Source organism: Panthera uncia, assembly GCF_023721935.1.
Source record: "Panthera uncia isolate 11264 chromosome A3 unlocalized genomic scaffold, Puncia_PCG_1.0 HiC_scaffold_12, whole genome shotgun sequence".
Lineage (NCBI taxonomy): Eukaryota > Metazoa > Chordata > Mammalia > Carnivora > Felidae > Panthera > Panthera uncia.
Genome location: NW_026057579.1, coordinates 18,897,153 through 18,920,248, shown reverse-complemented (window position 1 = coordinate 18,920,248; position 23,096 = coordinate 18,897,153). Strand labels below are relative to the sequence as shown.

Here is a 23,096-nt window from a genome sequence, read left to right as displayed (position 1 = left end):
GCGTCCATAAAGCACAGGCATGCCTCGACAGCTGGTCTCCATCTGTCCACACCAGCTCTCTGCTCTGCTCTGTTCGCCCGTGCTTCCATTCTTACTGTCTTCCCCAGTCTGTTCTCCCTTTCCTCCGGAGAACCCACCAGCATTCAGTCCTTTCTCGGCCCTGCTCCTTTTCTATTCCATAGGCACCACCAGTTCAGCCCACCATATCCTCATGCCCGGATTACCATAGTCCCCGTTCTCTCAGCCTCCACTCAACCTGTGCCAGGCAGACAAGCGGGGAGATCAGCCCCCAAACCACGTGCTCATCCCCTGGCCAGACTCAGGATCCTGCTCTCCGTGCTCCAAGTCATCCTGGGCCACACGGGTCTCATTCAGAAGGCTGGGCCTCTTGCTCTGTGCTCCTTGACCTCATACCCTGGCTCCCCAAGCTGCTTGCTCAGCCCAGTCTGGCCTCTTGGCCCCAAGGCAGTTTGTCTGCTGGCTGTGCCGAGCCCATACCTGCTTATTCTGCCTCCTGTCTTTTTTTCAGCCCGGCCAACGCCAGCTTTGTTGCTCTGCCCTAAGCTTTGTACCAAACGCCCTCACAACCAGCATGGAACTCTTCTTTGGAGAAGCCTTCCTTCCTGTTGCTAACAGCTCCTTACTGTGGCTAACCCTTTGTGCACAGAGACTGCTTCTACCCCGCTCTCTCTGCCAACCCTCGCTTCCTTCAGCTAGCATTTAATGAGCACCTCTGCATGCCGAGCCCTTAGAAGGATAAAGTGATGCCTGGGCTCTGCTCTCAAGGAGCTGCAGTCTAGTACGGATGAATTCCAACCCACAGTCTCCCCAGCTATAAAATGGGGATAATAATGCCTAACCACCTCACAGGCAGTTGTAAGATCTCTATGAAATTATGTGGGAGCCTGACACACAAAGAGCTCAGTGGTAACGATGGGCTGATGGTGCTGACATCCACTTTACAGCTGAGAAGACGGGTGTGGAACAGTTAGTCACGTGGCTAGAAGCGAAAAGGCAAGTTCAGGGCTCCTGGCACTGCTCTACCCATCCCCCCCTCCATTTCCTCTTCCTGCCCCCTCGCGCCCTTTGCTTCCCCATTTGCTCCTGTTGGCTGCTGTAAAACAGGCCACTGAAATGCAGACACAGGCTAGTGGCCTCACTGCCCCAGTTGAAGGAAGCTGATTATATTCACCCCAGGCCTGCCTTCAAGCCTCTTAGGACTGCCTGCCCGGCCTGCCATTCCAGGCAGGCATGGTGCTTCCCACACAAGCCTGGGGGCATCACCCATGAGAATTTGCCTCCCCATGGGAGATGATGGAGCTCACAGTGGTTCCCCGCCTTCTGCCCATCTCCCCAAGGTTGGGCTCCATTAGCCATCTATTGCTACAAGCACTGGGGAGATTTGCTCTTCAGGCTCCAGGGATTCTGGGTTAAGGTAAAAGTACCTCTTCACATTAGTGATGGAGGTGAATCAGGTCCATAAGAAGGCAGCTGGCAGCCACAGGCGCAGGAAGGAAGATGTCATTGCCTGGGCGGAAGCGTTATCGGTGAAAAGTCAATGGCAGGTGAAAGCACTTCATTTGGGGGAGAGAGCTGGAAACACATCTGCGGCACAAGATGAAATGTGAGGTACCTCTTTGAAGGAGTCTCACATCACAGAGAAAAAAGTCTGTGTCGTTCTAAAATCTATTGGAGTCAAAGTAAGGAAGGAGATTGGTTTGTCCTAAAGCCCAGTCCTTTTAGGAAATTTCCCTGGAGGTGGCAGGATGATGGCAAGATTTCCTGAAAAGAAAAGGAAACATTTTTTGCACCTTATTTCAATTTTTTTCCTAACAGTATAAAACAATTTATGTAGTTTTAAGTTACCATTATTATTTTTCATTATAAAATCTATATAATATTGTATAGGAAGTTTGAAAAATTAGAGGAGTAAGATCACCTATAATCTCATAAACACAAACCTCGTTATTTATTCTCCCTTTGTCTGTTTTTTTTAATTATTTTTTTAATGTTTATTTTTGAGAGAGAGAGAGACAGAGTGTGAGTGGGGGAGGGGCAGAGAGAGAGAGAGGGAGACACAGAACCTGAAGCAGGCTCCAGGCTCTGAGCTGTCAGCACAGAGCCTGACGCGGGACTTGAACTCACAAACCACGAGATCATGACCTGAGCCAAAGTCAGACACTTAACCGACTGAGTCACCCAGTCACCCCTCACCTGGTCTGTTTTGTGTGTGTGATATTTTTACATAATTGTAGTAACACATTGCATATCATTCCGTATATTGACATGGAGTTCTTTTTTTTTTTTTTTTAAGAGTTTTATGAGATACATACAGAAGAGCGCAGAAAATGTCTAATTTAAAGAGTCATTTAAAGCAAACACCTGTGTAACTCCCACCCTTTTCAACTGAAAGACTAGAACATTTGCAGCTCTCCAGAAGCTTTCCCCACCAGGTGCCTCTGCCCAAACACAGCCCCTCCCTACCCTCCAGAGATAACCACCCACCCTGACTTTTATAATAATCCTTTCTTTGGTTTCTCTTCTTTCTTCAACATTATGCCTAAACACTGTAGCTCACTTTTGCCTGGTTTTGAAAGTTCTTAAGGAACTTACACTGTATTTACTATTTTGTCTCTTGCTTTTTCCTTCAATTGTTGTTGGGGAGATGTTATATATGGCGGTAGTTAGTTCATATCAAGTTTTAGTTTAAAAGGGATAAATAAATAAATAAGAAAAGGTAGAATTTTTGTGTATTTTCACTTAGTATCTATCCCAAATCTAGAGTTTATCAGGTAGCCCAGGTTTGGGACACTTCTTATTTTATTTTATTTTATTTTACTATTATTTTTTTTTTATTTTAGTTTTTTGAAGTAGGCTTCATACCCAGCGTGGAGCCCAAGGTGGGTGTGAACTGGAGACCCTGAGATCAAGACCTGAGCTGAGATCAAGAGTTGGATGCTTAACCCACTGAGCCACTCAGGTGCCCCAACTTTTCTTTGATTTGATTTTATGTTTTAAGATTTTATTTCTAAGTAATCTCTACACCCAGTGTGGGGCTCGAACTCACAACCCTGAGACCAAGAGTTGCGTGCTCCACTGACTGAGTCAGCCAGGTGCCCCTGGGATACTTTTAGTTAGGAAAACGCATTCTTTTCTCCTGCTTTTACACCCCCCACCTGAGAATGGGGGTCTCAGACAGAGAAGAGTCGTTCCCCACCCCCCTTTCTGGCAGTGGCCGCTGGCCTCTCCGTCCTTTGGCCGGCGTTCTAGGAAGCAGCCACTCTGGGGGCCCTTGAGCTGCAGCTGGTCTCCTTCCAAGAGAGCTGATGGAATTATTTCTGGGGCCTGGAGACAGCTGGTGAGAGCCTGGAAAGCACAGCAGGGCTGAGGAATCTGCCAGAAGGCCCGCCTGGGGAAGGGCTATGCTGGTGATGGTGACTAGCAGTCACAAGAGCCTGGTGTTTTCTGGCTGAAGCCTCAGTCCAGAGGTTGGGACCCTTGTCTCCAGCGTGTTTACACCTCCCTGACTTTCTTCCGGGGCCCTGGAGCAGCTAGCTGGGCTCACAGGTGGGGATTGACTCATATTTACTGGTATTTGCTGGTACTCGGTCTCCCCCAGCCTCAAACGAAAGCCCCCTGACCTCAGTGAGCAGGCGAGCACTTGAAAGGAGCAAGGGCATGGGCCTCGTGCACCTGGTGCCACACGGCCGGCCTGTTCTGTCGCGGCGCCATGCCCGCTCGCAAGCACTCAGCTTCCCCTTCCCACAACTGCCCGGTTTCTCGCACAGCTAACCTGGAACAGGCGGTCTGCGGCTCCATTGCTTACCACCCTCTTGGGCTAATCCTTTGGAATTTCACTTTTGCCCTCTCTGCCCTAATGCGCGTGGCCACGTTGTGCCAGGCCAGGTCGGATGAAGCCACGGGATTAAGACTTCTTGCTGGATCTTAGCCTAAGGACTCCCCCCAAGTGGGTCCGCGTACACCTTCCCCAGAAGCCAGGCCCACCTCTTGGGCTTCGCTACAGCAGCTCCTTTGTCTTTGTTTGCTTGTGTGTTTGTTTTTAACCCTTCTTAAGAAGAAGCCTTTGTTCACCACACTCTCACCCATCTTATGGACAGATGGGTCCTCTTTGCCTGCCTGCCCTCCCAGTGTGGCCCGGGTGCTGGACTCTTATGGCTGACGGCTACCGGTTGAAGGGTCCAGCGTGACTCGGGGTGGGCATAACATCGGCCACAGCCTGTCCAGCCTCTGCCCTCTGTGTGCTACCCTTCAGCCTGACTGGCCCTTCTTCCTGCCTCCAGGTCCCCCCCTAGTCCCTGGAGATGCCTAAGCCCCAGATCCCCCTTTTACCTTCCTTTTACCCAGTTCTCCTTCCCCGTGGCTGAGTTCCGTCTCCAGAATCCCTCAAGACATTTTGCACGAAACTCCTAGGTGACCCAAACCAGGCCCACCACTCAGACCAGCCCTCGATGCTGACAGTGGCCTAGTTGGGAGAGGAATTCAGGAAGAGTCTCAGATTTCTGGGTGGGCCATTGGGAATGATGCAGCTGGTTTTGGAAAGGTTGAGTGCATGTGCCTGTGGAACATGCTAGTGGAATGGTCAGTGGGCATTTAGATGTTAAAACGCACTCACATCCTCATTATTAGCATGGAATAGGTTCCAGATTCCTGCTTACCTTAGAAAGCACGGTACTAAGTGATGAACAAGTCAGTCGTCATAAGGCAGGTGAAGTGTGATCCTGAGATGTTGGGGAGAGGAGGTCATGGGGTGGGAACAACTGTGATCTTGTCTTTTTTATTTTTCCTTGTCACCTAATTGTTATTTATCATTAGTCCATACAGATTAACTGGGGAAGTGGTTATGTCTGAGGGTGGGGGTGGGTAGGACGAAAGAGGTGTGGGGACTTCAACAGTAGTGACAATGGTGAATTCACAGGTGTTTGTCACTTTTCTTTATACCTGACACGTATGTTAGAACTACTATTTTAAATCTACTCAAGAGTCGATAAAGCCAATTAAGAATGATAAAATTATACGGCTTTCATATTAAGAATTATTTAGTGCTGTATTATTTAGAAAGGCAGTTTACTAAACACTGAAATGTATTTAACTTACAGCCTTGGCTGTTTCCCACTCACCTTAAACTTCCCTTTGTGGCTTTTGTGTTCTGCTGAATCTTTCATTTGTTCTCATTTATCATCTCAAAGAGAATCCCCTTCCAGTACCATCCCAGAATGCTATAAGGGCAATGCCCCGCCCCCACACACCTGTCCCCAACCCCCCTTTAGGGTCGGCTTTCCCCCTGCTCTGTTTCTCTTTCCTGTATGCTGATCAGAAGAAGAAAAGCAGCTGTGTATTTTTTTTTTGTCTTCTAACCACTGCCACATATTGCCTTTTGATCCTTTGGCAAATGTTACCTGCTTGGAGCAAAGGAAAAGCCACATCATTCAGTGTAGCCCCAGTGACCAGAACTGGCTTCTCCTTCCCCTCCAGTTAGCACTCCATTTACCATTAGGGTTGGCTTAGTAGGTCCTTCATGTCACAAGGTGGATGTGTAGCTCTTGCTTTGCACGTCCCTTCATATCACAGTGACCGAGCGTCTGTAAAATCACACATTCTTCTTTGGATTTGACCAAAAGAGGACATGTGAGTCTTAAACCAAGGCCTATTAAAAAGAAAATACATATGGGGCACCTGGATGGCTTAGTTGGTTAAGCGTCCGGCTGTTGATGTCGACTCAGGTCATGATCTCGAGGTTTGTGAGATCGAGCCCCGCGTCGGGCTCTGTGCTGACAGCGCAAAGCCTGCTTGGGACTCTCTCTCTGTCCCCCTCTCTCTCTGTCCCTCTCTCAACATGAATAAATAAACTTAAAAAAAAAAAAAAAAGCCAAGAGAACATGACCTGAGCCAAAATTAAGAGTTGGACACTTAACGGACTGAGCCACCCAGGCACCACTTTAACAAGTTAGTTTTAGGGTCTTTATGCAAGAAGGATCCCCTTGGCACCCTTCTGGCCCCATGTGTCTTTGTCGAGCCCCAGAGTCCCCCGGCATCCTCCAGCTGAGCTGCTGGCAGGAGGCAGCTGTGCAGGACAGACCTTGCAGACTCTCCTTGTCTCGCACCTCCCTGCAGGCACAGGGGAGCTGGAAAAGGTGATGACAGACACAGGCAATTTCAAGACACAGTGTTGGGGTTGGCATTTCCTTGGCAGGGCTAACCCTGTGCGCCTTTTAGGAGCATGGGCTTGTGTGCATTTCATGAGCGAGAAGCAGCAGCTGCCATAACCTTGACTGTCCACCCGGCAGGATCCCCCCGCTGTGCAGTTCTGCCCTGGAACAGCTTACAGCACTAAGCGGGGCAGAAGGGTGGGCAGTGCAGGAAATTTTCCTTTATCCAACGAGACAGTTATTAGATAGCAAATAGCAATTATTGTCACTGTTTTAAACGTAAAGAGGCTTTCTCAGGAAAGACTGCACTCCCAGGTTAGACAGAGCTGTTTCCCCAGCTTGCACATCACCTTGTCTCTGCCCCAGCACTGGCTCAGGAGCATGAGAAATCCATGCCATGGAATTAGGAAATTGGGGAATACAAGCTGCATACAGTTGGATGAATCTTGGCATATCAAAGATATCCACCATCTTGCCGTGGAAGGCATCGTTGCTTCCCCAGATATGTTGTAGAATTCCTCAGATCTCCACATTTGCAGTTTACCAGCCCCCCTGTTGGTGCTGGACTGCTTCCCTTCTATTCAAGGTCACCGTTGGTGAAGTCCGGGGACTGAAGGGAAAGTCAGGGTAGACTTGATGAATCTATGCAGCTCTAGAATTCCATAGTTCTGATTTATTCCTTCTAATACCGTTTGACTATCTGGCATTTTTCCATTTCTGCCTGGGAGGACAGCCATGTGGTTTGAATTCTTTCATTTGCATAGACAACATAGCTGGGTGATCAGAGTTGTTGGTTAGACAAATGGGAATGTGGAATACCGCCAGAAGTCCTTAAAGGAGGTGACATCTATTTTAAGGCACAGTTGTCATTTAATGATGATTTGATGATAATGTTCATTTCTAATGTAGTATCTTAGCTTAGGCCGCTATAATAAAAATACCACAGACTGGCTTAAACAACAACAAATTATTCCCCACAGTTCTGAAGACTAAGAAGTCCAAGATCAAGGTGCTGGCCAATTTGTTTCCTGGTGAGGACTCTCCTCCCGGCTTGCGGATGACTACCTTTCTCTCTGTGTCCTTGCACGGGGTGGGGGCCCAGGCAGGAGATGGAGAGAGAGAGAGAGGGGTGGGGGAGAGAGAGAGATCTCCTGTCTCTTCTGATGAGGGCCCCAACCTCATGACCTAATTCCCTCCCACAGGCCCCAGCTCCAGATACTATCATGTTTGGGATTGGGACTTCAACATATGAATTTTGGGGGTGATACAAACATTCAGTCCACAGCCTATATGGCAAGCCAGTGGGCCAGACATGGGCTCTGTCTACGCAGTAACTGTGTTTGGAATAAATGAGTGATTTGAAGCATCACAAGTAAGTAAATCTGATACTGACCATGACCATGGATAAGAATGTTTTCTGAATATACTGCCCCCGCCAGAACAGAGGGAAAGACCGCCATAGCCCGTGGCACAATTGTGCTCAAAGCTTTTCCCTTCTGAGGGACTCTCCTAAGGGAGCCAAGGTATATTCCCCACTCACCCACCCCCTTACCCCATTATGTTCACCAACTCGTCTGTACACAGACAGAAGGCTTGCTGCAGAAAAAGACACCAGAACATCTTTTCTTCCGTTTAGTTTAGCAAAGACTAGCAGGGAAATCTGTGGGAAGGTGGCGCTAATGAGGTTACTGGGGGAGGTGAGAAGCATAATGAGTGTCAACCGTCAATGGTGAGGGAGACTAGGTGGGATGAGGCATCTTGGCCACGTAGACAATTTGGAAATCTAAAATTGGGGGGGAGGATACTGGTGTAGCAAGATAGTCTCACCATCAATCATCACACAGCCAGCTCACTCACTCACAGCTCTGGTCTCTGGTACACGGGTCAGAGACACCCAGTTTAAATCAATACCTGTGGGGGTGCCTGGGTGGCTCAGTCGGTTGAGCATCCGACTTCAGCTCGGGTCATGATCTCACGATCCGTGAGTTCGAGCCCCGCGTCGGGCTTGTGCTGCCAGCTCAGGGCCTGGAGCCTGCTTCGGATTCTGAGTCTCCCTCTCTCTCTGCCCCTCGCCCGCTCACGCTCTGTCTCTCTCTGTCTCAAAAATAAATAAAAACATTTAAAAAAAATTTTTTAAATCAATACCTGCTAATTTTTTTTAATGTTTATTTATTTTTGAGAGAAAGAGAGACAGAGTGTGAGCAGGGAGGGGCAGAGAGAGAGGGAGACACAGAATCCAAAGCAGGCTCCAGGCTCTGAGCTGGCAGCACAGAGCCCGACGCTTGGCCCGAACCCATGAACTTCAAGATCATGACCTGAGCCGAAGTCAGACGTTTAAATGACTGACTGAGCCACCCAGGTGCCCCTAAACCAATATGTGTTAACTTTGTTTTCAGGTTTTTAGACAAGAAGTATATCCTTTACACTTTAGTTGCTCTGTAACACAATTTGTGTCTCTGTCACCCACTAGAGAGAATGAAATTAGAGTATTTTTTTAAAGTTTATTTATTTTGAGAGAGAAAGAGAGAGGCAGAGAGAGAATCCTAAGCAGGCTCTGCACCGTCAGTGTGGAGCCCAACATGGGGCTCGAACTCATGGAACCGTGAGATCCTGGCCTGAGCCGAAACCAAGAGTCAGACCTTAACCAACTGAGCCACCTAGGTGCCCCAATTAGAGTATTTTAGTGCACACAAATGTTCATTTTAAAAAGACAGTCTCCGAAAGCATCACGGACAGGGAGTGAGTATACTGAGGAACTGTGCTATGATATTATCCAAACACGACAGCACAGCCCTAGAGTGTTCTGAGGCCTCAGTCGCCCCAAAAGGCTGAAGGCCCGCCCGCAGGCAGTTCTGATGACAGCAGTCCCTAGTCTGAAGCCGAAAGTCTGCCAGAGGGTGGGGGAAGGAGCTCAGAGCATCCACCGAAGTGGCTCCACCAGGTGGCTTGAGATCCAGGCTCTGGGTCGCACGGCCTCCATGTTGGCATATGGCTCATGGCCAGGGATGTCGGCTCTTGTGTTAGTCTGCTCAGGCTGCCACAACAAAATACCACAGACTGCAGGGCTTATACAATGAAATTTATTTTCTCACAGTTCTGAGGCTGGAAGTCTAAGATGAGGGTGTCAGTGTGGTAGGTTTCTGGTGAGAACTCTCTTCCTCGCTGGTGGACAGCTCCTTTCTTACAGGGCCTTTTTTCAGCGCTTATGCAAAGCACATGGGGGTGGTGGGTTGGGGACTCAGCCCTCTGGTGTCTCTTCTACTAACCTTGTGGGATCAGGACGGCACCTTATGACCTCCTTTAGCCTTAAAATTTTGCTTAGGGGCTCATCTCCAAGCGTAGCCACACTGGAGGTTAGGGCTTTAGCGTATGAATTTTGGAAGGACACAAACTTACGGTCCACAACAGCTCTAGACAAGTGTCTGGCTTTCAACCCCTGCTTTGTTACAAGCTAGCTATGTGACCTTGAGGACGTTTCTTTAACTTTCTAAACCTCAGCCATCTCTGTGGCAGTAATGGGGCAATAATGGTATCCACGTCAGAGCATTGTAAGGATCAGATGAGATCATGCGTGTGACAGGGTTGGTGAGGGCCCAGTGTACAGGAGGTGTGCACTAATTGTTAACATTATTAACAGGGTCCTCTACGTTCTGAGAATGAGTTCCCTCTAAAGGTATCCTGGGAATCCAGTCCCTTCAGAGCTGGGTTAACCTTCATGGATTTCTACAAGGAAGACGAAAAGACAGGTTGGGTCAGGGACCCAACCCAAGGGTTCTAGAGAAAGGATTGAGTGTTACAGTCGATAGTAGCTCTACCCGCTCCTCCCATAGAGGAGGCATCGGGAGGAACTGAGCCCTCCACCTGAACGAAGGGTCACATTGGATGCCTCTGGCTTCTTTTTAGCTTTAAAAAAACAAAAAAGCTTCTCAACATAACTTCTCAGGTTATGAAAGGTAACCCAAGTTTATTGTATATAGTTTGAAAGTACAGAAAACTATAAATAACATAAGAATCACCTGTAACTCTTCCATCCAGAGCTAACTCTAATGACCTTTCTTTAAACTCAGATAGACCTGACTGTGAACCCGATCCTTCTCCTGGAGTGGTGTGGCCTTTAATTTCCAAAACTTGTGTTTCCTCCTCTTAAGATGGGGCTAATGTTCCTGCCTCGTTCCCACTTCTCAGGGTTGCCCCGTGGTTGAATGCATGGAAAATGCCAGACACGGGGTGTTAGCTTACCAAGAGCTATGGCTCTCGTTTCTCTTAAAGAAGATACCCTTGGCTTTTGACGGCAGCATCAAAGCTAGGACAAGAATCCCCAGTAATTTATTATCGCATCGCCCTTCAAAGTCCCGACCCTCCAGGTGTATACTCTGAAGTATGTGTTCTAGATTAATAAGCAAGTCAATATTCTCATTTACAACACTGACATAAACAATTTGCCAGCATAAATATTCCTACTTTTCCTCTTGCCCTAAAGTAGCTTTAAAAGGTGAGGATTATATATTTGCACAGAGGGCTGGGGCGGGGGGGTGTCTTCTTTCGGCTGCCCCTACCACCACCATCACTTCCCTCTTCTAGTGCAAACTGAGAAGGTGCGTCTCTTCTTTCGTGGTCACACTTGGCCTTGACTTCGTAATGAGAGAGAGGGAGATTGCATCTCTTAGGCTCTCCGGGTTTCTTTTGGCCAGAGTGCTTATGTCCATCACCTGAGAACAAACTCATTTCCTAGTTGCATATTAAATTAAAACTCCAGCTTTCAGGTTTTAGGACAAAAGATCTGAAATAATGTTCAGCTTCCTCCCAGCTTCAGGCAATAAGCTTGTGGCCGCGACGGTCCCATTTTCCCATCTCTCCAGTCCCATTTTCCCATCTCACTGCCGCCTCTCTGCCCCGTACCTTCCTCACTAGGAGAGGGGCCCCTTCTCCCCAGAGCTTGGAATGATACCTGGTGGGGAGCAGATGTTTCTGGGAAACAGCTGTTGCGGTCCACTCCCAACACCTGTGTTGTTCCCCAGCACTGCCCCAGCAGCAGCCCCCCAAAGGGCCAGCCCCTCCTAACAGCAGGAGAGCCTGGTGGTTGACGCTGTGAATAGGCACCAAGAAACTTTCTTGGTGTTGAGATTCCAGGCACTCCAGACTGGTCATCTTGACAAAAACAAACTGCTTAATCAAGTGTATCTAGGAGAGCAGGCTAAGATCTCCAGATAGCTGACTTACCTCCTTTCAAGAGGTATTCCTTCAACAGGTTCTAAAGCCTTTTCATCCTGGGACACAGCCTCCCCACAGCTTATCTGGTGGCAGGCAAATGAAATGGCAAGAAGAAGAGGACATCTGTTGGTGCCTCGGCTCTGTCCACAGGTTTTTGCTGTATTGGAAAAGTGACGAAAGCTGAGCATTATCCTGAACGTAAAGTTGCCAGATATCCCAGGAAACAAATATGGAACAGCCTACCATTCACTGCTTTAAACCACCTGATCATGTTGGGGGTGCAACAAGTGCAGCAAGGCCATTCATTCACTTGTTCACTGGTTTTGAGTATCGTATACAGGAGGCTGGGGATGAGGAGGGAACAGAAACAATGATCATTGATTATACTGTTGACTTGGAGGACCTCAGTTCACAGATGCAGATAGACTCCAGGACCATGAAGTCTATGAAGGGGCAGGGAGTCAGGAAGCCTTCTCAGAAAGGGGGACAATTGAATTGGGTCCCGAGGAATGAGAAGTTTACCAAGTAGAAAGGTGGGCTTCATCTGAGCCTTGGGGAGACCCTGCAATGGTGAGGTCTCCGTCCCCCTGGCCAAACTTTGTCCTATATTTTCTAGGCCTAAATGAAAATCATTTCTGTTCAGATACCTAAGGGTCAGGAGAGTTGTAGATCCAACCAAAGTGGGCTCCCTGGACGGAATTCTGATTCGCTCACCGTGACCGCAGCTGTCTGAGCACTGACCCCTTCCCCTGTGTACCTCCCCCTTCACACCTCCAGCCCCACAGTGGCTCCCCCATACATCCCCCACTCTGCTCACAGCCTCTTGCTCCCCGATGCTCCCAGGAGCTCCTGCCTCCAGATGTACAGAGAGAACAGCTGTATATTCTTACCTCTTCTGCATCTTCACATATCTTCTTCCTATGAGCCTTGAACTTAGCCTTTCTTGAGTCTGTTTCCTCTTCTGTGGATGGGCATGATAATAGCTTCCTCAAAGATTTGTTGGAAGGATCAAATAAAATAAACTATGTAAGTTGACAGGGACCTGGCTTCCATTGATGATGGCTGTCATTCTTCCCATGCTGCAAGACCTTACATCACAAATAATCTCTTATTCTCCTAGAACTTCAGTCTTTCCTTTGATTCTTTCCTAGCTGCTTGAAAAATCTTGGGTCTTCTCTGTCCTAAATTGGTACCTTACCTCAGCCATATTCCTCAGCCCATTTTATGGCTTCTTTTATTCACAAAGAATTGACAAATTCCCACAAACTTGCCTTCAACCACCATTTATCAAAGACTTGTTCATCTCCAAAACTGGTCAAGATCTCCTTGTGGTCCCTATTCCCCTCCACTGCATGGCCACATTTAATGCTAATGGAAGGGAGTTCCAAGAGGAAGAGAATGGTTAGTGGTCAAACGTGGCCACTCATTGTATGTTCCATTTTGAGTTGATTTTTTATAAAATTTGAGATTTAAGCCAAGGTTTATTTTTTGTCTATGGATATCCAATTGCTCCAATACCATTTGTTAAAAAGACTATCTTTCCCCCCCACCGCCATCAAATTGCTTTTTTGTAACTTTGTCAGAAATCAGTTGACCATACTTGCATGGGGATATTTCTGGGTCTTTATTCTGTTCCACTGATCTTTGTGTCTATCCCTCCATTCATATCACAAAGTCTTGATTACTGTAGCAATGTAGTAAGTCTTGAAATCAGGTAGACCGATCCCTCCCACTTTATTCATCTTTGTCAAAATTATTTTAGCTTTGTCATTTCACATAAACTTTAACAATAAGCTTGCCTGTATCTACAAAATATTTTTGCTGAGATACAAACTACATTAAACATGTATATCCATTAGGGGAAAATTGATATATTACTATGTTGGGTGTTCCAATCCATGAACGTGGTATGTCTCTCCACTCACTTAGATCTTTGATTTCTTTCATCAGCATTTTGTGGTTATCAGCATACAAATCCTGTATATGTTTTCTTAGATTTATGCCTATGCATTTAAAGTTTTTTGCATCATGTATATGTGTTCATTGCTAGTATATAGAAAAACTAACTTCTTATGTTGGTCTTTTATCTTGCATTCTTGCTGAACTCACTTGTACTAGGAGTGCTTTTTTTGTTTTTTTTTTTTTTTAAGAGAGAAAGCACGAACAGGCAAAAGGGGCAAAGGGAGAGAGAAAGAGAACCTTAAGAAAGAGAACCTCTATGCTGAGCATGGAGCCTGATGTGGGGCTTGATCCCACAACCCCAGGATCACTAACTACCTGAGCAGAAACCAAGAGTCAGATGCTCAACCGACTGAGCCACCCAGGCACCCCCTAGGAGATTTTTTTTTTTTTTTTGTAGATTCTTTGGTATTTTTTACATAGACCATCATGTCATCTACATATAGAGACCGTTTTATTTTTTTCTTTTTTGATCTATATGAAATATATTTCTACTTCTATTTCATTTCATTCGTTTATAGTGCTGGCTAGAATTCCCTTTGTTGACTAGCAGTGATAGTGGAATGCTCGCCTTATTTCCAGTGGACACCCTCGCCTTATTTCCAATTATAGGCGGAAAGCACTCAACCTTTTTTTTTTTTCTTTTTAATGCTTATTTATTTTTGAGAGAGAGAGCACGAGCAAGGAGGGGCAGATAAAGGGGGAGAGAGAGAACCCCAAGCAGGCTCTGAGCTTGTCAGTACAGAGCCCAACGTAGGGCCCAAACCCAGGAACTGTGAGATCATGACCTGAGCCAAAATCAAGAGCTGGATGCTCAACCGACTGAGCCACTCAGGCACCCGAAGCATTCAGTTTTTAATCATTAAGTCTTATGTTAGCTATAGGTTTTTCAGAGGTGTTCTTTATTAAATTTAGGAAGTTAACTTTTATTCCTACTTTTATGAGAGTTTTTATCACGAATGGATGTTGAATTTTGTCATATGTTTTTTTCTGCATCAAATGATACGATTATGTGGTTTTTCTTCTTTAGCCTGTTAATATGGTAGATTACATTGATTGAATTTTCAAATATTGAGCCAACATTGCATCCCTGGAATAAATCCCATTTACATGGTGTAGAATTCTATTTACATGTTGCTGAATTCTACTTGCTAATATTTTGTTAAGAACTTTTTTTTTTTTTTTAATTTTTGAGAGACAAGAGTGTGAGCAGGGGTGGGGCAGAGAAAGGGGGAGAGAGGATCTGAAGCAGGCTCAGAACTGACAGCCCAATGCAGGGCTCTAACTCACGTGCTGCAACATCATGACCTGGGCCAAAGTCTGATGCTCGACCGACTGAGCCACCCAGGTGCCCCTTGTTAAGAACTTTTTAATGTATATTCATGAGGGATATTACCCTATAGTTTTCTTTTTTTTGGCACTGTCTTTGTCTGGCTTTGGTATCTGAGGAATACTGGTTTCATAAAATGAGTTGGGAACATTTCCTTCTCTTCTGTTTTCTGGAAGAGATTGGCATTAATTCTTCTTTAAGCATATGGTAAAGTTCTCTAGCTTTTAAAAATAGTGGTTCCAGGGGTGCCTGGGTGGCTCAGTCAGTTGAGCATCTGACTCTTGGTTTCGGCTCAGGTCATGATCTCAGGGTTCATGAGTTCGAGCCCCACATTGGTCTCTGCGCTGACAGTGCGGAGCCTGCTTGGGATTCCCTCTCTGTCTGCCCTTCCCTCCCCTGCTCACTCACTCTCTCTCTCTCTCAAAATAAATAAATAAACATTATTTTGAGAGAGACCGAGACAGCGCGAGTGGGGGAGAGGCAGAGAGAGAGGGGGACAGAGAATCTGAAGCCGGCTCTGCTGACTGCAGAGGGCCCGACGTGGGGCTCAAATCCACAAACCAGGAGATCATGACCTGAAGCAAAGTCCAACACTTCACCAACTGAGCCACCCAGGCGTCCCTAAAATTTTTTTATAAGTTTATTTATTTAGAGAGAGAGAAAGAGAGAGAGAGAGAGAGAGAGAGGGCGAGCAGGGGAGGGGCAGAGGGAGAGAGAGAATCCCATTCAGGCTCTGCACTGTCAATGCACAGGCCGATGCAGGGCTCGAACTTGAGAACCGTGAGATAATGACCTGAGCCAAAACCAAGAGTCAGACACGTAACCAAGTGAGCCACCCAGGCGTCCCCCCCCACACACAAACCTTTTTTCAAATAGTGGTTCTGGGGGACCCAGTCTGGACCACATAAAGCTGAATCTCTGGGGGTGGAGCTTTAGTGCAGGTGCTTTGCAAAGGCTCTGCCAATGAGCTTATTCGTGTGCAGCCAGCTGTGGAGCTTAATGTGGTAGTAGTGGCCTTGAGGCAGACATGGGAGAGCCAGCTGGAGCCGAATCCACCTGAAGAATGACAAGGATTCAACAACTGTGAGGCTTGGAGAATTTGGCTCTGTGAGACACGCCCCGGGAGCCCCTGATACCTTTGGGACCATATGGTACAGTGGGGACACTGTTCACACAAGACCTGTGGTTTGACTTGGCTACTGAGAAGCCATAAATCCCTTACTCAGCAGTTTCAGCTTTCTGATTGGTAAAATGCCACTCCTTGGGTTGTTCTGGGACTAAAACAACACAGTAGATAGGAAAATGCTTTAGAACCTACACATCATTTTGGGAAGGTAGACACTGATGTTTCTTTGGACCCCGGATGCACCCTTACTGCCACTGTGTCGTGATTCCCAATAAGTCTCACTATGAGGTCAGTGGGAGGCTTGTGACCCCAGCTGGTTGTAGGACCAGTGTTCTCAGGCCATGGGGAAACTTCCTCCCCCTCCCTGCTCACTTACTCTGCCCATGGGGTTTGGACTCTGATAGGAAGAAGTGGGACCTTGGTTACAGTGAAAAGGGACTTTGACCTTGACTGGTGCCTCCCTTTCACCCTCCATAGGAACATGCTTGCCAATTCAGGCAGCGTGAGGATTCTCATCAAGGGAGGCAAGGTGGTGAACGATGACTGCACCCACGAGGCTGACGTCTACATTGAGAATGGCATCATCCAGCAGGTGGGCCGTGAGCTCATGATCCCCGGAGGGGCCAAGGTGATCGATGCCACTGGGAAGTTGGTGATCCCTGGAGGCATTGACACCAGCACCCACTTCCATCAGACCTTCATGAACGCTACATGCGTGGACGACTTCTACCACGGGACCAAGGTAATGTTCCTGTTCGCTGAAGGTGCCTTCCTTCCCTTTCGGTTTCTTCTGTTTGTGGGGTTGCTCCAGACTAGACCCATGTGAACAGGATGCCCCTGCTGTATTGCTAAAAGGACGAGGGTGCTCTCATGGGGCCACTGTGGCAGCTGACGTAGGAAATTCTAGGCTAGATGTCATAGATCTCCATGGCTACCGAAAAGGAGGTATGTAGGCCTGTTTTACCGATCACATCACTTACCCGTGTGCCGAGGCCGGGAACTGATTTTATTTTTATATGGTTACATCATGTAATGCAGACCTAGAAGAAGAAGAGAATTATAGCTGGTGTTTGTTGCTATGCATGTATGTGACGGGGAGTGTGGTATTGATCTGAAGAACTCCTTTATGGATGATCAGCTAAATTAATTCCCCAAAGATTGTGAAAAATAGATATGCTTCTTCTAGATGATTTTAATGGCAGTAATTATGAAACAAACATGGCTAGCGATCTTGGATTATCTCTCCTAGCTTGTTCATTATTTTTAAAAACAGCTGGAAAAAAAAACAAAAAACCTGGTAGTGGAGCCTCTTTTAGAGGGAGTTTTCGTGGGCAATATATACTGTTATTGAGCTGAGCCAGAGCTGTGGTATGTTGCTGAATGCAGAATACGAAAACCAAATGAATTAGGAGGAAATTAACATTTTGCAAAAAAAGTCACGTGTGGATTCTTTTACCCTTCTGTGCTCCCGAACCTCTGTTATTGCTGTCACTCCTCTGCATTGTCACATGCCAGCCTCTCCCTGAACACCAGAGTATGGGCTCCTTATGGCCTTGATGATATTCCTCTGCTTTCCCAGATCCTGGCACTGACCAGAACCGGAATAACTACCCAGTAAATGTTTGTTGACTGAATAAGTGAAGAGTGCTTATGCATCAAAGTTACCTATGAAGGTTTTTTACCTTTTCTTAAAAAAAAAAAATGTTTATTTATTTTTGGGAAAGAGAAAGAGAGAGAAGGGGAGGAGCAGAGAGAGAGAGAGAGAGAGAGAGAGAGAGACAGAATTTCAAGAAGGCTCTGTGCTACCAGCACAGAGCACAATGTGGGGTTCACACTCATGAACCAGGAGATCATGATCTGAGCCAAAATCAAGAATCGGACACTCAACTGACTGAGCCACCCAGGTGCCCCTGAAGATTTTTTTAAATGTAGAATTAAATCAATTTCAAGGACCACAAGTCCCTGACCCTGGAGGCAGCCCCTTCTACTGTCTGACCTAATAAAGGACTTGGCCTCTAACACTCTCCGGGCAAAAGGGATCCACTAGCTACTGGTCCAGGGGCTGTAGTTAGCCCTCTGTCCTACTTTGGCCCACAGCCTCAAATCCCCACAGCCCTCCACCCTAAAATGCCGCCTCTGCTCTACCGGGGCTTCTCAGGGAGCCCTTCTCCCATGCTTAGGTGTCTCCCCTTAGGATCCATTTTCCTGGGGGTTCAGAGGCTCCTGCTAGGCAGTGACCGATGAGGCTCTGCAAACCCACCCCTGAGGAGTCTGGCTCGGGCAGGCAGAGGCTGGCCTTGGGGTCACAGGGCAGTTGGCCTCTAAGGTCTCCCTGAAGATACGTTCCCATCCTGCTGCAGGAGCAGCAGACCAGACCCCCGGACGGCTGAGCTGTGAGGAGTCACAGTCGCCGTAGCCCAGCCGGTTCTAAGGCAAGGATGGGCTCAGGACTAATACTCTAGAATCCAGGGCCAAATCTGCCTATTCTAGCAGAGCCCAGAGAAGAGAGGCAGTAGGCAGACCCTTCCTACTTTCTCTTCTGAGAATTCCCCTAGGGCCTGTGAGTAAGGCTTCACTGAGGAAATGGGGAGCCCCAGCCCCATCAACTTCTGCAGGGTACACGAGTGGCAGGACTTCTTTGAAGGGAGCGAGCACATCCACTTCACTGTCCCCAAGTACTGGAGCCAGGCCAGGCCTGTTTGGTTTATGGTCATCGTACTGTTATTTTTGTTGAAGCAGAGCATATATACAGAAAAGTATGCAAAATGTAAGTATACAGAATTGTCACAACTGAACACACCCTTGTAATCAGCACCCACATTGAGAAACCAGACTTTACCAGCACCAAAGTGCCCCTCCTTATGCCCCCTCCCAGTCACTACTTCTTACCAAGGATAACCACTATCCTGACTTTTTATACCATTGTTTGAAAAAAAAAAACCAAAAAAATAGCTTAGCAATCCCTATCAAAGTAACACCAGCATTCTTCACAGAGCTAGAACAAACAGTCCTAAAATTGGTATGGAATCAGAAAAGACCCCGAATAGCCAAAGCAATCCTGAAAAAGAAAACCAAAGCAGGCATCACAATTCCAGGCTTCAAGACCTATTACAAAGACGTAATCATCAAAACAGTATGGTACTGGCACAAAAACAGACACGCAGATCAGTGGAACAGAATAGAGAACCCAGAAATAGACCCACAAACACGGCCAATCAATCTTTGACAAAGCAGGAAAGAATATCCAATGGAAAAAAGACAATCTCTTCAGCAAAAGGTGTTGGGAAAACTGGACAGCGACATGGAGAATGAGCCTGGACCACTTTCTTACACCATACACAAAAGTAAACTTAAAATGGACAAAACACCTGAACATAAGACAGGAAGCCTCAAAATCTTAGAGGAGAAAACAGGCAACAACCTCTTTGACCTCAGCCACAGCAACTTCTTACGGAACGTGTCTCTGGAGGCAAGGGAAACAAAAGCAAAAATGAACTACTGGGGCCTCAAGATAAAAAGCTTCTGTACAGTGAAGGAAACAATCAGCAAAACTAAAAAGCAACTGACGGAATGGGAGAAGATGTTTGAAATGACATAGCAAATCAAGGGTTAGTATCCAAAATCTATAAAGAACTCACCAAACACAACACCCAAAAAACAATCTAGTGAAGAAATGGGCAAAAGACATGAATAGACACTTTTCCAAAGAAGACATCCAGATGGCTAACAGACACATGAAAAAATGCTCAACATCACTCATCATCAGGGAAATACAAATCAAAACCACGAGATACCACCTCACACCTGTCAGAATAGCTAAAATAAACAACTCAGGCAACAACAGATGCTGGCGAGGATGCGGAGAAAGAGGATCCTTTTGCATTGCTGGTGAGAATGCAAACTGGTGCAGCCACCCTGGAAACAGTATGGAAGTTCCTCAAAAGTTAAAAATAGAGCTACCCTACGACCCAGCAATTGCACTACAGGTATTTATCCAAGGGATACAGGTATGCTGTTTCGAAGGGACACATGCACCCCAATGTTTATAGCAGCACTATCAAAATAGGCAGAGTGTGGAAAGAACCCAAATGTCCATCGACTGATGAAGGGATAAAGATGTGGTGGATGTGGCGTGTGTGTGTGTGTGTGTGTGTGTGTGTGTGTGTGTGTAATGGAGTATTACTCAGCAACCAAAAAGAATGAAACCTTGCCATTTGCAGCAACATGGATGGAACTAGAGGGTATTATGCTAAGAGAAATTAGTCAGAAAAAGACAAATGTCATGTGACTTCACTCATATGTGGAATTTAAGATACAAAACAGATGAACAAAAGGGAAAGGAAGCAAAAATAAGATTAAAAACAGAGAGAGAGACAAATCATGAGAGATTTTTAAATACAGAGAACAAACTGAGGGTTGCTGGAGGGGTGTTGGTGGGTGGATGGGCTAAATGGGCAAGGGGCATTGAAGGAGGACTCTTGTTGGGATGAGCACTGGGTATTATATGTAAGTGATGAATCACTAAATTCTATTCCTGAAATCACTGTTACACTATATGTTAACTAACTTGGATGTAAATTGAAAATAAATAAATTTTTACAAAAAGATCATAGAAACCAAAAAAAAAAAAAAAAAAAAACCCAACAGCATAATTGAGATATAATTCAGACATCATACAGTTAAGAAAGTAAGTAGGTAACTAAAGTATAGAAGTCCATGATTTTAGGTATATTCACCATAGATTGGTCCTGGCTGTTTATATAAATAAAATTAAGTGGTTTGTACCTTTGCATTAGCTTCCTTTGCTCAGTATTATTTTTGTGAAATTCATTGATGTTGAACTTATTCGCTTTCACTGCTTTATTGTTTGATGTACCACATATTGGCATTATCAATGCCAATAATACCGTTGCTGTGAATGTTCTTGTACATCTTTCAGCAAATGTATGATCACATATCTGTTGAGCACATTCCTAGGAGTAGAATTGCTGGGTCATAGGGGTACATGCGCTCAGCTTTAGGATAGGCCACCAAATTATCTTCCCAACTGATTGTAACAATGAATACTCCCAGCTGTAATATAAGAGAGACTATAGTATTTACCACCAACAGGACTCTGATTACCACCGGGGTCCCTGCTGGGGTCAGTTCTGTAGTGTGGTCGAGCGTCGCACCCAAAATTGTAGCTTTCTGGCTCCTGTCTCCACTTGGGAGACCTTCAGTCTAAGGTCAGATGCCATGCTGTCACCACGCTGTCTACCAGCCTCTCAGAGGGCAGGCTGGTCTTCTTTGTCTTATTTTTCACATTGTCATCAGCCGGGACCTCATTAGCCGGGAGTGGCAGGTTTTCCCCTGAGAGCCTTTAGCTCTTTATAGCCGATGAAAACCCCAGCACACGCATCTTTGTGCAAGGTGGTGGGTAACTCCTGATCTTTTCCAGGCTTCTCATCCATGGGAGCAGCTGCCTCTGCAAAACACGTAAAAGCCCCTCTGTGATTTAAGGCCCCCCAGTGCATGTCAGGCCCTAGTTGTGCAGTGTTTAAAGGCCCAAAGATCCTATGCCACGCTGGCTACCGGCATCCCCCAAACCAACCCTTTGTTATGTCCGTACTAAGCAAGATTGGATCTTGACGCCCTTGTGCTCGAGCCCTTATATTGAACATCTGTTTCCTAACGTAGCCCCTGACTCAGCCTTCCCTGGATCCCATCTATAGACCCTGCCCAAAATTCTGCCACAGTCTCCCAGCCTCCCAAGAGCCGGTTTCCTGCCCCAGTACTCCCACCCCTCCATTCCTGGATTTCCCCTTCACCTTGGTGCTCCTACAGGGGGACACTTGGGCTTCCTCTTTCTTCTAGTCGCTGACCATCTCCCAGGGAGAGAAAATGCTCTCCTGTTGCAGTGCTGCTCCAGGGACATGTCGATTTAATTATTCACACGGCCTGTGGCGCTCGTTCAGAGGCCGTGCACCCTGATAGACCAACGCTGACCTACTTTGTACATTCTAAGAAAGGTAGTAGTTGATTGGCTTGAAGCATCTGGATTTATAATAGAATAATAATCCTAAGGAAAAGCTCACCCGAGTGATTAGCCTAGAGAGAAAGAGAGATCAAGTTGCATCTTTTTGTTCTTGTCCGACAGATCCGCGGGGCCTTGAACTCTGTGCCCCCTAAGCTATTGCGTGCCTGTCAATTTGGCGGCAGCAGCCAGGGCTGGGAAAACAAAACAGTTGAAAGCCTGGCTCTTCCGAGAGCATCTGGGTCTCCATTGTACTGGGTCTAAAGGGATTTCTCTAGCACTTTAACAAATGCTTCGCCTGCTTTCAGACGCTGTGGCAGGCGCTGCCTGGCACCCCTGGCTCTGCATCCCACGCGCACAGCGGGCCCTTGATCCTCCTCCCCGCCTCCTCACACCCTCCCGACCTGCGGGCCCTGCCCTCCCCGGCCCAGAACCTAGGTTTCCCGGAAGCGGAGCGCCAAGACCACCTGCTTGTTAATAATGCAGACCCCATTGAAGAAAGAGCTTGTCTCCTGCGGGGAGGCAAGGCCAGGATTTCAGATGGGTCATGAGGTCTTTTATTGTTATTCTCCTTAACTTACTTATAAGTTATATTTATTCTCTTGTGTGTAGCTAATGCTACATAATGAAGAATGTTAACGCAGGGTCTTGAGATCCACCCCACCAATGGCTCTCCGCAGCGAGGTGGGAATATCAGAATCGGGCTTTTTAAGCTATAGGCACAGCCCCTTCACTAAGATGTTGATAGAGGGGGCAGGCATGGGCAATCGGAAAAAGCTTCCTAGATGCCTTTTCTGCTTTCCCGCTTCTCCAGAAATATATTAAGCACCACCATCTAGGCCAGTGGTTTTCAACCCTTAGAAACAAATTACAGTAGAACGACTCGGGGAATTTTTTACAACACCGGTACCCAGGGCCCATGCCAGACCGTGAAATCCGTGCCTCTAGGTCTGCCTCTTCCTCCATCAGTATTTTTTTTTTAATCTTTTATTTTATTATTTTTGAGAGAGAGAGTATGAGCAGGGGAGGAGCAGAGAGAGAGAGAGGGGGACAGAGAATCCAAAACAGGCCCCAGGCCCTGAGCTGTCAGCACAGAGCCCGACGTGGGGCTCGAACTCACAGACCGTGAGATCATGACCTGAGCCAAGTTGGACGCTCAACTGACTGAGCCGAGCCACCCAGGTGCCCCTCCATCAGTATTTTTTTTAAAGCATCCCTGATGATTCTGACACTGGCAGGTGAATTAATAAGGAACTTTCTCCGCTGTTTTGAATAGTGTATTGTCCT

General features: G+C 46.8%; 1 protein-coding gene across 4 annotated transcripts in view; it reads left to right on the top strand.

Annotated features, from left to right (window-relative positions):
* Positions 1 to 23,096, top strand: part of DPYSL5 (dihydropyrimidinase like 5) — a 100,715-nt gene that overhangs the window by 28,267 nt on the left and 49,352 nt on the right. For 2 of the 4 annotated variants that reach the window (XM_049652425.1, XM_049652428.1), the window contains exon 2: positions 16,271 to 16,535. In XM_049652425.1, coding sequence (XP_049508382.1) covers positions 16,275 to 16,535 — 261 coding nt within the window. In that variant the 5' untranslated portion in view covers positions 16,271 to 16,274. Of the gene's footprint in view, positions 1 to 2,861; positions 2,981 to 16,264; positions 16,536 to 23,096 lie in introns of those variants that run through there. The other 2 variants (XM_049652426.1, XM_049652427.1) reach the window with 2 other exon arrangements.